This window comes from Poecilia mexicana, unplaced genomic scaffold (genome assembly GCF_051168715.1).
Source record: "Poecilia mexicana isolate PSO_F unplaced genomic scaffold, ASM5116871v1 scaffold_2, whole genome shotgun sequence".
Lineage (NCBI taxonomy): Eukaryota > Metazoa > Chordata > Actinopteri > Cyprinodontiformes > Poeciliidae > Poecilia > Poecilia mexicana.
The window spans coordinates 30,727,868-30,744,890 of record NW_028263371.1 but is presented as its reverse complement, the minus strand read 5'-3'; the positions used below and the strand labels follow the sequence as shown (position 1 = coordinate 30,744,890).

The window sequence follows — 17,023 nt, the reverse complement described above, 5'->3', positions numbered from 1 at the left end:
AAAAGGGTATTTTAAATAACAGCCCAGAAATCCAATGCACTTGTAAATTTAAACTGAGCAGATAAGCTCTGCTCTTCTGGGAAAGCATCTTCTGGAAGGAGTCGCTGATAAACGCTCTCTGAATTGCTGGTAGGGGACGTTAGCGCGGCGGCGCTGCTACCTCTATGGCCTCAGCTGAGCCTGACATTAAAGCATGTGGAGCCTACAGACAGCTGAGTGTTGATGTTGGTAATCTATATGTGTCTGAGGGGGGTTTGGAGGGGCACATGTGAATACTAGTGGGGGTCAGGAAAGTAGAATGTCTTTGGATTTACGCTTTCTACCGAAAACAGCTGCTGTCTGCACATCTGAGTGTAATATTCTGCATCTCTAAATATGGCAGCGCTTTTGATTAGCATGTTTATATTAATGTGCAGTAGGGGACAAGTTCATACTAATTAATCTAATGTTTCTGTTAATCGAGTGAGTAGGAAAAACAAAAAATTGGGTTATTAAACGTATTAATGAATTTTCCATTAAAAGAATAGTTCAGGACTTCTAAAGTGGGGTTCTGTGAAATGACTATGAACAGTTAAAAGGTCAAATATTTATTATTATTGATAATCCAGTCAGCTGGCTAAATTACAAGAAAGACAAATTCTGATGTTGGAAGTCCATATCCTGTGACAGCTAGAATAAAAATCACTTTCTTTCACCAGTAACTCTAATTTTTATCTGTTATTATTGATAAACAGCACATATATATATATATATAATATTCTGCACAAAAAGTTCTACCATATTTAGGGGCTTTTATTCTTTACTTTTGCTTTAGTGCATGGAGCATCTTTGTTAAAATAAACTTCTAATTCTTTTCTCACTAGGTGAACTAAACGTTTCTTGATTTAGGTCAGTCATGACTATCAAAAATAATTTTTTACTTGCTAAATGCCACAGTAAGGATTGAGAGAAGATTGAGAGAATTTCCTCAGCAAGTTTTCTAAAATTGCCTTGTACAATTTGGGTCAAACATTTTGGCTCTCAGGTCAGTTTGCTGGAATTTTGGCCCATTCCTCTTGACAAAACGGCTGGAACTGGGTCAGGTTTCCTCTGGGACTCACATCAAGTCTTAAGTTCTTGTCTACTTTTAGAGACGCTAAGGGTGACAGTACGTACATGACAGTAATCTCCTCTGCCTCTGAAGCACCCCCCCGCCCCGTTCTGTATTAAAACATTTATAACATGGACACTCTGTTTTGTAACACCTCCACTCTCCTGTAATGCACAAATAAAGAAGTCGCATTTGTTTTTTTGTATAAAAAAACGACACTAAGATGTCTGAAAGAACATATAAACCATGTATTAATTCACAAATATATTCATAAAGAGGTGAGACGTTTCATAGAAAGTCTCATGTATATTACACTTTCTTTATGCCGTATGCAGAAGCCTGCACATAAATATTCTATTAGGGCTGTAATTGACTATACCAAAAGGAGATTATTGTATCAAGTAGAGTGCATTATTGCCCAAGTCACATGGGGAAAGGATTTCTTCTTCCATACCAAACCCGTCTTCAGCTCTTTGGCTCTAACGCCGTCCTTACAAAGTTTTCACATTTTCTGGCTTTATCCTACATATGACATGCTATAATAAACTAAAAGGAGGCGTTTTAAAGTATTTTCGTGCTATAAAATGAATAATTTAGCGAAGGGTGTTCTCCTGTGTTCCTCTGGTGCGGAAATAATGTCGATAAAGTAAATCTATTAAAAATGAAAGCCTGTTGTAGTTTAGGTTAAGCTCATTTTTAATGTAGTTTATTAGATCAAGGCTTTGATGTTGCCCTGTCATACATTCAAGGCGGTGATGAAAGAAGGTGAATGTTTTATACCACAGCCTCATCTAATCAACAGAACATGTTTGCCTCCTCACAAGTTTGCATTGTTGTAACCAAAGTAACTACAAAACGCTTAAACGATTTATCAAGGGGAGGGAGGGAGCTATCCAAATCAACCTTTCAATGTGTAAAAAATATCTTATTAGCTCTGATCTGAAACATTAAAGTGGGACAAAAAATGGAAAACCAGAAAACATCTGGAGGTATCTCAGACTGTTGGTTTTAACTCTGTTTTTGTGGGTAACACCTGGTGTCTTCGTCTGCTGATAGGTGATGGACGAGTCTGAGGCCTGCTCACTGCCTGGCGGTCTGGCCACTGTGAAGAGGCAGTTTGAGAGCCACGAGTTCAGCTCTTCATCCTCCCAGTCCACCGTCACCCAGTACCATGTTCAGAAGAGATCAGTCCAGGTGAGATTTGAACCATCTTCCATCTCTGCGTTTGTGTTTCATAACCGTAGGACGGTTGTGTTCCATTTATGTCCGACAGCGTTAATCAGAAATGACTGACAATTCACAACTTCGAGACACTAAATATTCATGCTGGTCCTATACAGTTGTTGCATGATAGCAAAATTTTCACCTCTCATCCTAAAACGCATGCATTATTACACAAAACAGTTGTTATTCCTCCTTTACGTCACACTATGATGTAGCATAAAATGCAGTTCATTTATTCATGGTTAGACCCTCGTAAAATGTATTTCTAGATACATTATCTTCAATTCCACAACAGGAAACGGTGTGAGTGAAACTTTACATATAGATTAAAGAAATCTCCACCACTTTGAAAACAGTTGAGGCAACATTTTGGTTACCCTGTGGGAAAAAAAGACAAGATGACAGAGTAACAGGCAGGATAGAAGTGATTTGTAAGCACTGTGATTCCCATGATTAGCCAACCTACAGCAAACATCTGCTTCAGATCTTCCAGAGTTTTTGAGTTTTATGATATCTTAAAAATTCTTGCAAATCAGCCTCAGAACTACCTTTTAGTCAGAGTAGAGTAATTGATTAAATGGATTATTCAATTCTGGACAGTTTCAATCACTGACTGAATCTGACTGATACCTTTGAATGCACATAGATCAGATTTTCTTCAGATTTTCTATAAGTGAAGGCAAGTGTAAACACACAAAAAGACTGCATGCTAAATTGGAATCAAAATGTAACACAGGGAAGTTTCAGGGTTGTTAAATTTGACTTTTTTCCCAGTTCTTGTGCGCAAAAATCGGATCACATCAAAGTTGGATAAAATCGTCTCATATCTTATGAGAACCTGACATTCTAACAGCGATGGAGAGACTTTGAGATCCAGAATATGTGATATTATTACATGATGCAGAGCCTCCAGCATTTCCATAAACAGCAAATTGTGTTTTGATGATTGCAGGCAAAAGTGGGGCAATTTTTCTCCCTCCTCTTTCAAGCGAAGAAAACAAGAAAGACAGATCGCCGCTGTCCTTTCTCTGTTTAAAAGTGAAAGATATGAATGATTTACATTCGTCTCTTTATTAACAAATCTCGGCTGGTGTGGCGGAGGCCTTTCCAGCGGATCGACTCAAAGAGGTCACCTTGAACTTAGCTCGTCTGTGTGAATCTGTCATCCTGCACGTGAGCAACATGCCACAACGTGTCAGCGGCGGCCAGATTTTTTTTTTTTTTTGTAGTGAACTAAGGCCAGTTCCCCCCATTTGCTTATTCAGGCGAAGAGGCAGACCTGATTCGTCGAGTGCAAAAAGAACCTTTGCTGAATCGTGAATTTTACATCAGGGTCCACGAGGTGAACCGTCAGAACTCGTTTGATCAACTCGCCGCTTCTTTCGCAGCAACTTGGAAGCGCCTTTCCACAGGTGTGACATCCAGCCTCTGTTTTACAGCAGGATGGAAACGAAATGCGGTGCCAGTGGTTTGAGGAGAACAGGACACCCCCCCGGCCCCACCCCCTCCACCACCGACCCTCCATGTATCTTTCATGTTAACAGCGTTCATACAAGCGGAAATACATTTCTCTTTCATCTCCTTCAAATTGCATGAATCTCAAAGGAGCAAACGTCTGATTCGGTTTTGTGCTGTTTTTTTTTGTAATCTACTGCCGTTTTTCCCCCCCCCAACACTGAAATCCTCCTTTGGCAGAATTCAAACTTAGCAGCTCCCTTTGGAAGCATTGCGGTAATGGAAAAACATTTGTTAGCAGCCGCAGAAGGGGATTTTATTAAGCTTCCCCACAATATAAAAATTACTTACCCGCCCACTGTTTCTTCCAGTTCGCAGTCAGGAGGTGATAAAGCAGTGTTGGGTGCTTTTGTGTGTGCAGCCTTGTGTTCATCCTCACCGCTTTTGCTTTGATTTTTAATTTTTTTTGTCTCTGTTACTTCATAGGAAGTTATTTCTGCTGATTGGTCAAATGAAACCAGTCTTGTCTGTTTTCATTGTCTAAATCAGGTCACATCAGTAAAAAAAATAGCATTTCTGTCTCGTGTTCCTCAAGGCTGTGTAGTCGGCCCTGTTCATTCCTCATTTGACATATTTAAACTTTTATAGAATATATGGCACTATGTTAATGACTGTCATAATCCAGCTAAGGATTTGCTTCATTAACCACTTGAGCATAACTCCAAACAGCTCCTTTGAAATTGCTTTCATCCTGGTATCAAAACCTGAACTGAAGGTGACGACCGTGCAATTTTTTAGAGTGTTTAAATGTTTAAACAAGTCAATTCAGTAGAGTTAAGATGGTTCAAAATGCATTTTAGTTGAACAAATTAAAGAGCCAACATCAATCCTGTTATTTTTAAATGTAAAAACTCCTTTTAAAACTTAAATTGTAGCTTTAGGGCATCAAAAAAATATACATGTACCCCAAAATATCTCTGGCGGACTTTTTTCTTCCTCTTCCTCTTCAGTCCAGAGGTTGCTAATGGTCTTAATCATTCAATCTGTGGTTACAATTTCTCAAATAAATTGTAAGCACAATTTATTTCCTCATTAATTTCTCATTAATGTTGCAAAAAAACTCGAGTTAGATCCAAAACTTAAGTGCTTCTTGTATTTTATTGTATTTCATTTTTCTCTTTTAGTCATTTTACATATTTGAGACGTTACCAGACAAAATAAGAACACACTTTTCAATGAGGATTTATTTTATTTTATTAAGTAGAAGAAACTATCTGAGCTAATTTGGCCCTAAATGAAAGAGTAAATTCTCTTCTTAAATTTTAAATTGTGAAGCTCTCAAAACGCCATTATCCACAGACAAAGAAAACATTTTGAGTGTTAAACTTTTCTTAAAAAGAAAAAAAAACTTTTTTAAAGCATTTCAAGGTGTTTTCAGTTATATCACTGTGATGATGTTTTGACCGTGAAGCACTTTGGGATTTTATCCGCGAAAAGCGCCACACGGCTAAATGTTATTTACCTTCTTGCTTGTGCCAGTTGTTCCGTGTCAGTGACACCATTGTTCTGCGTTTGACAGGAAGTGTCGAGTTCCTCCGAGGTGACGGTGAAGAGCAGCGCCAGAGAGACGATTCCGGCAACAAGCATTTCGCGACAAGAGGTATTTGTTACAAGATCACTAAAACCTGCAGCCCTTATTATGATACGAACGTCATCTCTAGTCATCTATGGGTGACTGGAAACTCGTCGGAGCGCTAACAGTTTGATGTCGCTGCTTCACAGGTGATCCGCGATCAAGGAGTCCACCATAACAACGTGGCTGCGGGTTATGGGAACCATTACGATGAAACAGGTTATTCTGCTCATGCCTTTTATATTGTAATTTAGGGCTTTTATATATATATATATATATATATATATATATATATATATATATATATATATATATATATATATATATCACAGCGCTGCTTTTGGTCCTGTATGTTAATGATTGTTCGGCACCCCGGGCTGAATAAGGGATGAGCTCTCAAAGCGAGTCAGAGAGCAGATGATTCTCTATTCGGCGCATGGCGGCAAATCTAATCAGGGCAAAGTCAGGGAGGTAAAATATTGGAAAGTGGAAATTGGGCAATCGCTGCCGCATGGTTTCAGAAAATGAAAACTACTCAGGTTTTTAATGAAATGATTTATTTCTCTTTCCTGCTCCCCTGAGCCTCCTCACTTGGAATCACTTAATGAGGCAGCCTTCTTCTTATGTCTAATTCAGTTATGCTTGTCGGCGGAGAGGACCTACCAAAGGTTTCCACCCAGGCTTTGAAGCAACAGTACGAAAAAACGATCGAGGAAGCGGCACCAGCAAAGGAAATTAAGGTAATGATCCTGTCTGTTTATTTAAACCGACGATAAGTTTCTTGTTTTAATGGAGAATCCACATGAAGATGAAGTGGCATTATAAAATCATCCAAAGGGAAATTGTGCATACCGAGGAAAATAATTAGACTGAATAAATGATGTCTGATGGAAACTGAACATTTTCTTCCCCCGTTAAAGAAAAATCTTCCACTAAAACAATCGTTTTCGTTAAGGTTTGCAGCTTAGTAATTAATTTTAGTATCACTAAAAATGCCTGACAGATTGAAAGTAGGTTAAGTTAAAGTGTTTAGCATAAGCATTCACACCTCTTGGATGTTTACACTTTTTAATTTCAATGTATTTTATGGGGATTTTATGTGTTCAACATCAAAAAATGCATAATTGTGAGGCGAAGGAAGTATGTATATCAATTCTCACAACAGATTTCCACTTAATTTCACATCTATACCTGCAATCATTCTGACACGACTATGACTTGATCTAGACCACTGATGTTCTTGCACCGATCAGAATTCTGCACCCCAAAGCGAAAACTTTGCATAGTCATTTGTTAAACAGTAATTGAACTATTTTTTTTCCTCCAAGCAACTAACTTCTGCTTTGTTCTTTCATACTTCTGGGCAGGGTTCAGATTTCAGAATTGAACAGCTTGCATAGACTTACAGTTATTGTCACAACGATCTGTGTTCCTCACAGCGCCTCGTTCCATTGAGGCCTCTCCGGAAATGAATTTCCCTCTCTAAACAAGCCTGAACATTTCCAAATTCATCGCATCGGGCGACTTATTTTTTTTAGCACCTTAGTTCCTTCAGCAGCAGATGGTCTGTGTAAACTCAGCAATTCCAGACTTAACTTCAGCTAAATCGTGTTCAAACTGTGTTTCAAACATGCAGAGATTACGTTTTCATATATAACTTTTCTCTCCAGTTTAATCACAACGAATCGGTCTGTTGCTCTCGTTGTGAAGAGTAAATGTGAAAATACATTATAATACAGTTTATGCTATGCATTTTTAAAATTATTTAAATTCTACAGATGTAATAGCAACATTACACATATATTGCTATGAATATAGGTGTATATTATTAGTAATACCAATATATTACTAATAATAATGTTAATAATATATCTTTTTAAATAAAAAAAATTACAAAGTTTCATTTTTTTAATTTGAACCGACTACTGTAGCTCTGTCTGGTCAGATTCTCCTGCAAGAAGCGAAACCACTTTTCAGGTTTTAGCTTGTGAATAGTTTTATCATTTTCCTTGCAGTTATTTTCTCTTCTTTATTGTAGTGTATTACATAAACCCCCGATAAAATACATTGGATTTTTAGGCCTTAACATGACAAATTGTGTAAAATTAAAAGTGACTTGAGTACTGTATTCATTCTTAAATCAAATGTAGCATTGGATGTCAGCTTGCTTATTTGATAGTTGTATCAAATAGTTTTAATAGTTTTCTCTGTGTTTTATATAACTTAAAGACAAAAAATATCCTCTCTAACCACTTTCTTATCATTCTACTGTCCCTCTCTCCGTAAATAAAATAACTTATGAACCACAGGTTGATGTTGATTTCAACCAGTTTCAGTGGGCACCACTACACCAGTCATCCAAAACGTCAACTGTAACTAGTTATGACTCGTCTTCTATTGCAAATACTGCTTCTGCTGTTGCATCGACCTCATCGGTGACGTATGAGGCAACAGAACAATTCCCCCCCCCGCCTGCAAACGTAATGCAGGTAGCACAAGAACATAGCATCTCCTCTCAGTCCCAGGAAAAAGGATCCCAACAAAAGTTTACCCTTGACAAGAAGCAGTACTTCAAACACAAAAGCATGGCTGAGCTGAAACGCCTCTACAAGCACATACATCCAGAAGTACGTAAGAACCTTGAGGAAGACTTCATGAGTCAGCTTACGGAGGCAGAAAAGGCATCTTTGGAAAGCAAGGAAACGGTAGGTGACGTCCAGCAGACATGCTATTTGTTTGAAAATGACGGCAGCAGCTCCAGTGAATGCTCAAGCCCCGACAGAGAATACCTGGAGTGGGAAGAAATACTCAAAGGGGAAGTGCAATCAATGCGGTGGATGTTCGAAAACAAGCCACTTGATACGATCAAAGATGACTCCCCAGATGAAAGTGAGGGAAGAAATATTGCCCAGCAGGAAATTATTGCAGGCAAAGACGTCAGATACACGGCATGGATGTTTGAGACTCAACCCATGGATGCTCTAGGGGCGGAGACTGCAGATGCAACCCAAGAGTCGCAGAAGCAGGCAGAACTCGCACGAGGGGACGTCCGTACTGCAACCTGGCTTTTCGAAACTCAGCCCCTGGACTGCCTGAATAGGATCCACCAAGAAGAGCAGGAGAACGAGTGTGTGGTCACCAAAGACATCACTGGTGGAGATGTGAAAACTGCTAGGTACCTCTTTGAGACGCAGCATCTGGATTCTCTGGGTAAAACTGAAACTGTTGAGGAGAGTCACTTCTTGAACCTGAAGTCTGAGCTGGAAGAGGTGAAGGGGGATGTAAAGACAACCACTCGTATGTTTGAGACACAGCCCATGTGTGTCATCAGGGGGGATTCTGGTGAAATGTTGGAAATTACTACCATCCGGCGGGAGGAGACTGAGAAAGGAGATGTTACGACATCGCGGTGGATGTTTGAAACCCAGCCTCTGGATATGATCAACAAAGATCCTGCAAAAGTAAAGCTGATATGTGGTATTTCCATGGAGGACAATACGCAAGGTGGCGTGAACAAAGGCAGATGGCTTTTTGAGACAAAGACTCTTGACACTATTAAGGATGAGGAATGGGAAACTTCAAGAACTCAGAAGGAACAAATAATTGGAGCGGATGTTAAGAGACATTGCCTTGTTTTTGAGACTCAGCCTATGGATACACTGAAAGATAATGCCAACGCTCGACCTTTGACCCCAGAGGAGATTGTAGGAGGAGATGTTCAGTTAGCCAAACATCGATTTGAAACGGTACCCATGGAAAACCTGAAAGAACTAACCGAAGTCGGAAAACTTAAGAAGGTGACTGCCTCTGAGGAAGAGAAGGGTGATGTCAGACATCAGAAGTGGGTCTTTGAAAGCCAGCCACTGGAGAGCATACGGGAGGAAAAGAAGGAAATTACAAGAACTGTGAACATTGAAGCCCTTGACAAAGGAGATGTGACAAACTACAAAGAGAGGTTTGAAACCTTAGATTTAAGTAAATGTGAAGGGACACAGAAAATCCAGGTAGAAGGTGTCCCAAGTGGGTCAGTTAAGTCCAACAGAGTGCTGTTTGAATCCACTCCAATGTATGCGATGCAGGACAGCTCGGGTCATTACCATGAGGTGAGGACCGTAAGGCGCGAGGAAATCGTGAAGGGAGATGTGCGCAGCTGCAGGTGGATGTTTGAAACACGTCCAATCGACGAATTTGATGAGAGTATCAATAAGTTCCAGATAATAAAAGGGATTTCCAAGCAGGAGATTGAATCTGGGGATGTCAAAACAGCCAAGTGGTTGTTCGAAACTCAGCCACTCGATGCTATAAAATTTTTCAGTAATTTTGAGGATCAAGAACATAAGACCAAGGAAGATATTCAAATTGAGAAAGGGGATGTAAAAACGTGCAGGTGGCTCTTTGAGACCCAGCCGATGGATGTTCTGTATGAAAAGGTGGAAAAAAGTGAGGCAGGAGTGGAGGAAGTGCAAAAAGGGGATGTGAAAACATGCACCTGGCTCTTTGAGACCCAGACGCTTGACAACATTCGCGATCACTCAGAATCAGAAACCGAGACGATTTTGAAAACCTGCACTGTAAAGCAGGAGGACATTCAAGGTAAAGATGTCCAAATGGCTCGCTTCCTCTTTGAAACCGAGAACCTGGAAAACATCACGGGTGAGGACAGCAGTTCTTTCAGGAGGGTCACAGAAATCAACATCCAGTCTGGTGATGTCTCCAGAATGAAATACATCTTTGAGAATCGTTCCTCTGACATTATGAGCTCTACGTCAGAGGAAATGATGCTGAAGCTGAAGAAGCAGCAGGCCGAGGACATCCAAAGAGGAAACGTGGTCAACTGCACCTGGAAGTTTGAGAACCAGCCAATCGACGCTATATGTGACGACAGCACAAAGGCGAGGGAGATCCGCACCATAACCGATGTTCAGGGAGGTGATGTCGACAAGGGCCGCTTCATTTTTGAGACGTACTCTCTGGATCAAATCAAAGATGAGTCGGCAGAGACAAATATTTCAAAACTCACTAGTATCTTTGGAGATGAGATTAAAAAAGGAGACGTGAAAAATTACACTATGATGTTTGAAACCCAGCCACTGTATGCCATTCGTGATAAGGAGGGCCATTATCATGAAGTGACGACTGTTACTAAAGAGGAAATCATAAGAGGAGACGTGGTGGGGGCTCGATGGCTATTTGAGACGAAACCCTTGGATTCAATTAGAGATTCGGAGGAGGTATATGTTATTAAAGCAGTAACGGAGGAAGGCATTAATAAGGGAGACGTTAGCTCTGCTAGGTGGAAATTTGAAACACAACCCCTGGATGAAATTACTGAGGAGATAAAAGTACAATCAAAAACAGTGGCGGATATCCAAGGGGGTGATGTAAAGACGAACAAGCAGCGATTTGAGACTGATGAGATGTCTCAAAAGTACATTAGAACTGTAAGTGTGAGTGAAATTCAGAAAGGCGATGTCAGATCTGCAACATGGATGTTTGAAACCCGCACAATTGATGAGATCCGCGGTGATAGCGAAGAGTACGATGCAATGGAGAGGGTGACAAAGGAGGAAGTGATGAAAGGGGATGTTAAACAGTCTGTGTGGCTCTTTGAGAGGCAACCCCTAGACAGAATCAAAGAAACTGATGGCACAGAGCCTGTTGTGATAAAGGAGGAAATCCCACAGGCAGATGTGAAGACGACTACGTGGCTGTTCGAAACGACTCCATTTCATGAATTCAACGAAAGCAGCATGGAAAAGACCGAAATAATCGGTAAAAGCATAAAGGAGACACTTGAAGAACTTTACTGTCAGAAAATGGTGAACTCCCAGGGGATCCTCATTGAGGCAGATGAAATCGGAGATGTCCGCATGGCCAAGTACAAACTCATGAACCAGGAGGTTCCTCAAATTCAGAAGGAGGAGATCATTAAAGGAGATCTAAGCAATATAATGATGAACCTATTGAATCGCACAGAGACAACCGAAAGGGTCATAACTATTGATAAAGAGGAGCGAGGAGACATCAACACCACAGTGAGACAGCTGTTCAACCAGGAGAGGGGAACAAGTGTTCAGAAAGAGGCAGTTATTCGAGGTGACATCCAAGAGGCGATAGGCAATCTACTGAAGAATGAAGGCTCCTCTAAGCATGGAATCCTGATTCAAGAAGATGAAAAAGGAGATGTTAAGATGACAATCTATTCTCTACTAAATAAAGTGGAGCGATCTAGTATGGAGAAGGAGGATATAATTCAAGGTAATGTCAGCAAAGCCCTTCAGCGTCTTCTGTCCAACTCAGGAGAAGAGGACTCTAAAAGGATAAGGATTGGGGACACTGAAAGGGGTAATGTTAGCTTTTACACAACATGCATCGAGTCTGGAGCTTTGGACTACCTCAAACAGCTGAAATCTGAGTCTGATGAGGTTCAAGAAGAGGTGCAGAAGGAGAGTATCATTGGTGGCGATATCGAAGAGACCAAACTCTTGTTGCGGAAGAATCAGCAGCAGATTGGCCGCACTGTGGCTGAAGATGACATAGTGCCAGGTGACGTTCATAGCATTGTTAAGGTATTCATGACAGAGCCCACTGCTGCCTACAAAAACCTAGAGAGTAAGGACATTGTTAAAGGTGATCTTACTGCAACTCTTGATTTATTGACCCAAGCCATCAACCAGAAAGTGGTTGTAGAGAAAGAGGAGGTGGTAAAGGGAGATATTCCCAACACTTTGAAATCTCTCGAGGAGGCCAAGAGTCAAGCCAAAGAACTGGAAAAGCCTGAAATTATCAAAGGTGACATAAGAGGTGCTCTTGAATCACTGGAGAAATCTGCAACCTCAAAAACGGAAGCAACTGTTGACGATTTAGTTCCTGGCAACATCAGAGGAACCCTCAAATCCCTAGAGGAGGCTAAGCAAGCTGTTAAAGAGTTGGAGAAAGAGGAAATAGTTAAAGGAGACATTTTTACTGCCATGCAAAATTTGCATGAGGCATCAAGTGAGAAAAAGACCTACCAGCACCATGTGAGCGAACAAGGGGATGTTAAAGCCACCATTCAGCTTCTGCTTGAGCCAACCACCTCTCCAAAAATGCAACGTAGAGGAAGCATTGAAGGAGACGTGAAAACATCCATAAAATCTCTTTATGAAGGCCAGGAAGCGACGCATGTGGAAAAAGAAGAAGTTGTTAAAGGTGATGTTCAAGGGGCAATAAAGTCCCTGATGCAAAGGAAACAGTATTCAAACAAGAAGCGTATGCATCCTGCCAAGAAAGCAAAAGGGCCCGTGAAAAATCCATCAAGTGTAAAGCAAGCGGAGCATGAAAGCTCACATGAAGCCATGAGTGAGAATGTAGCTCTCACTCCAACCCCCACTGTGAAAAACCTCTCTCAGAGCAGTGAGTCACAGAGGCACACACAGAGGCACCATGAAAGCAAATCGCTGAAAACGCAGGTAATAACCCAAGAGGACCACTCTGTTGCTGTAGTCAAAACAGACAATCCTGCTGGGGCCTCTCATCAGAAGAGCATAAAAGAACAGAAAGACAAAGTGCTGCCCCCACACAAAATACAAGCTCCTAAGCCTATTATGATAAAGAATACGCAGAAGACTATTAATGATCAAACAGAGAATAAAGCTGCGGATGTGACTGTGATGAAAGAGGTGCAAAACACAACACAGATGAATATTTCAAACAAACAAATGTGTGAGACAAAAACAATCAAACAGGTGCAGACTACGGTGACTGAGAAGACTGTTGTGCATAAACAAAACGTAACGGTGTCAGAGCAAACATCACAAAGGCACATGGAGAACAAGGCTCTGGGACAAAAGCAGAATTTCAGAAATCTGAAGAGTGATCACCGAAACCTGGACATGAAAGCGAAGGGCATCATTAAAAAGTCAAAACCGGAGATTCACTTCCCCCCACCCCCCACGTCCCCACCTCCACCATCAGAGTCTGAGCTCTCCCTCCCTCCACCACCATCACCAGTGACGGAGAGCCCGACGTTGTCCAGTTCTAGGCCTCATATCATGAGGCAAGACAGCGACCTGCCACCGCCGCCCCCACCGCCTCCACCTCCTGTGGAATGCATGAAGTCTGAGCCTGAATTTTTCCCACCACCTCCCCCTCCACCAGCACCATCCTCTGTAGAAGGCCAAGATTTTCTTCCTCCTCCTCCATCACAGCAAGAGCTTAACGCAATGCCTCAACTTCCTCCCGCAAAACAAGGGAAGCCAATTGGAAAGCCTTTATTTAAAATCCCCAAGCAGCCAGAACCACCAAAGCAGCCCACACAGCTCAAACCCAAGTGGCAGAAAAAACAGCCAACGCCTCCACCACCTTCCCCCCAGCTTCCTCCTGGTCAAGAAACGGCAGAGTTGACTCTCCATAAAGAGGAGGTTAAAGTTCAACAGGTGAAACAGGAAGCAATCCAACAGACCGAGGCATGGAATAAGTCTAAAACAGCTGAGGTGTCATCGACAAGAATTTCAAACATTCCAGTTGTAAAACCAGATCAAAAACAAAGTCCACAGCCGCCCAAAAAAGTGTTTGTCCCTCCCCTCAAACTGCCTCCACCTCCAGACCCTGCTCCAGCCCCAAAGGACCGACCATATGCTCGAAAATTTAAAACCCCTCTCATGCTTGCAGAGGAAAGGTACCGCCTGCAAAGAGAGAAAGAGGAAGAAGAAAAAATTAAAGTCTTGACTCCAACTTCACCACAAATGAATATACAATCCTCAGCAGCCAGTGCAGAACTTTCTGTGGCAGAGAGCGGCAAAAAAGAAGAGGCTTTGGAGATAACAAAAGCTAAGAATGAGGAGGAAATAAAGACACAAGATTCACCTGTCAAGAAAACACCTTCCCAAATCCCTTTGAGCAAAGCGTCAATCTCAGTAATAAATAAAAAGTCAACCCTTGGATCTTCAAATGCGTCCATAGATAAAAAGCAAGTATCCAGCACTGAAGCCTCTGAAAAAGCCCTCACCTCATCTGATGTGTCTCGGTCTCATCACGAGGCCTCAGAAAAAGAAACCCAGTCCCGCTCCAACGTGGTCGCTGTGTCAATCGCAGAGCAGCAGCAGTTTATTAAGAAATCCAGCACCAAGTCTATCACTGCCTCACAGAACACTGTCCAGGAAAATGCAAATCTTCAAAGCCGGGCTGCGGTCACATTGAAAACAGAGAATGTAAAGAATATCAATGTGGCTCTGACACAGGAGGGAAAAATGAGTCCCTCTCTGCCAACTAAAATTCCAAAGGTAACTCCCAGTTTCAAAGTAAAAACATTTAAAATGTCAACAGTGAAGACAGATGAAAAATCTGACAGTTTGGGGCAAAAAGAAATAATGAAAAGTGAAACTCAATCACATAGAGAGAAAAGTCAGGTGTCAGAGAGCGCTGAATCAAAAGTGCATTTGGAAAGCAACCAGCTTACCTCAGCAAGAACTGAGATGAAGACAGAAGTTAAAGAGAATAAAAATCAAGTGCCGCCACCCATGAAGGTTGAAGTGAAGGCTCACACAAAGAAGGGAAAGCAGCTGGCAAAAAGTGAAACCGACGTAAAGTCGTCTCCATCGGTTACTGTTCCAGCACCTCTGGTGGCTATGGTAACATCTGTGCCAACCCATCAAGGACAAAACCTTGTGTCTGTCTCCCATAGTCAGCAGAGCATGAAGACAGAGCACATTCAGACACACAAGGAGGTTGTCGTGACTGAGAGAGTGGTACAGCAGGACCTTCAGAAGCTAGAGGTAGCCCGCACGCAACAGCAAGCTAAGCTACAAGCAACACAGACAACGAAAAAGCAGATAAAAGCAGGGAAGTCAAAAGATGAGTCAAAGGAAGTGCTGATGAAAGGTATAAGTAAATTATCTAGTAAAGATGAAGCGCATACTGAAGATATTACAGATTCAGAGAAATGTGTTGTGATCCAGAAGCTGGTTGCCAGAATAAAAGAACTTGAGGATGCACCGAGCAAAGTAGATTCCAACTCTATCAGGATACTTATAGATGAAGTTCCCGAATGGGCAATGGGCTCGGTCGAGAAAAAGAACTTCAGTGAACTCGCTAAACAGCAGAGCAAGAAAAAGCTGAAAGAGATGATGGTTTATGTGAAGCATATTATTCAGACAAAACTCACAGTTTTGGAGAAAAACCTGACAACAGTGGAAAAGGAAGTTAAAGAAGAAAAAGAGCCACCTATGCTTCCGCCAGTCTCCTCATCTCCACCTGAGTCAGACAGTAATGTCATCTGTGGGACAGCTGGAAAACATGCAAGGCCTCTCGGTGGCTCCTTCAAAATAGAAAGGGTGGTGAAACAGAAAAGGTCTGTTCAGGAGAGCAAAGTCCATCAGGAAGTGACCGATCAGAAAATTTCTTCCCCCTTAGCAAGCATTCGAACACCGTCGCCTACTTTTATTACAATTGAATCAAGGAGAGTAGACTCCCCACTCAGAGTAACCCCGTCTCCTCCCCCGTACAAGTCAGTTGGGACACCACCACCCCCTCCTCGCAGAACTTACACTCCTACATCTACTTTCAGCAGAGCCACGCCATCTCCCACTCTGAGCCGCTCCGAAAATCTCATGAAGCTGAGGGATACTACCTCAAAACTTTCACGTGGGATGACTCCACCCCCTCCCATGCCAGTACCAGAGTACTTTGTCTCTGAAAGAGAGCGCACATCCTCGTTCAGTGGCATGGCAACCGGTGTTGACGGAAGCGAGCATGGAGTGGTGGATATTTCAGAGATGGTGGATTCCATGATGACGGTGAAGGACAAAAAGTCTTTCTTTGAGGAGGCGCAGAAGGCTGAAGTGCACAAAATGTACACCAGGAAGGATCCCATTGACATCCCTGAACGTTTAGGACCGGATGCTGAGGAAGCCATGGAGACCGTGACCATAGACCTTATGAAAGAAGATCTCCCGAGGGTTGATTTGTCAAAGCTAGTGAACAGATTTGAGTCTCCCAAACCAAAAGTCTATGCAAGAAAAGATCCCATTGTTATATCAGAGAGACTGGGGAGTGATACTGAAGATACAGAGGCTGACTCGCATACTCCGAAAACCGAAGAAATCCCTACTTTCAATGTCAAAGCGATAAAGGACGTCTTTGAGACCGGAGAGCACGGTTCTCAAGCAGCCCGAGAGCTTAGAGAACAAATAGAACGGCGGGAACATGAGCCAGTGGGTCACACCGAAACAACTTCAGTGTCTGAGCAGTTCTGCAGCGTTGACGACTTTGGTAACGTGACAAGAGAGACGAGGAGTGAGACGCATTCTGGGAGCCTGCTGACTCGCGGTAACCCTCCATCCTACGCTGATGTAGTGAGGGGTAATGTTGTCTCTGTACCGCCTGAAGCCTCCACGGAGGAAATGCTGAAAAACTTCCAGCAGTCATGGGCCGAGAGCCAAGGAGTTTTCCAGAACCTGGGCTTCAGCGTCACTGAGCAGAGGACTTCCCAAACTATAACACACCAGCAGGAGACCTTTGTGGCGGGTAATCTTAACTGTGTAGCATGATGATACTAAAATGGCCTGGTGTGTTTAACTTCCTCTGAGACATTACTTGCACTGTGTGAAAGAACTGGACATGTTACATTGGTTTGAAATAAT

At 42.1% G+C, this 17,023-nt stretch overlaps 1 protein-coding gene across 2 annotated transcripts in view; it reads left to right on the top strand.

Moving 5' to 3' along the window:
* Window positions 1-17,023, top strand: part of xirp2a (xin actin binding repeat containing 2a) — a 35,214-nt gene that overhangs the window by 16,831 nt on the left and 1,360 nt on the right. For both annotated transcript variants that reach the window (XM_088014478.1, XM_014986677.2), the window contains exons 3-7: window positions 2,147-2,284; window positions 5,349-5,429; window positions 5,552-5,621; window positions 6,039-6,142; window positions 7,712-16,907. In XM_088014478.1, the coding sequence (XP_087870604.1) occupies window positions 2,147-2,284; window positions 5,349-5,429; window positions 5,552-5,621; window positions 6,039-6,142; window positions 7,712-16,907 (9,589 nt within the window). The remainder of the gene's footprint in view (window positions 1-2,146; window positions 2,285-5,348; window positions 5,430-5,551; window positions 5,622-6,038; window positions 6,143-7,711; window positions 16,908-17,023) is intronic.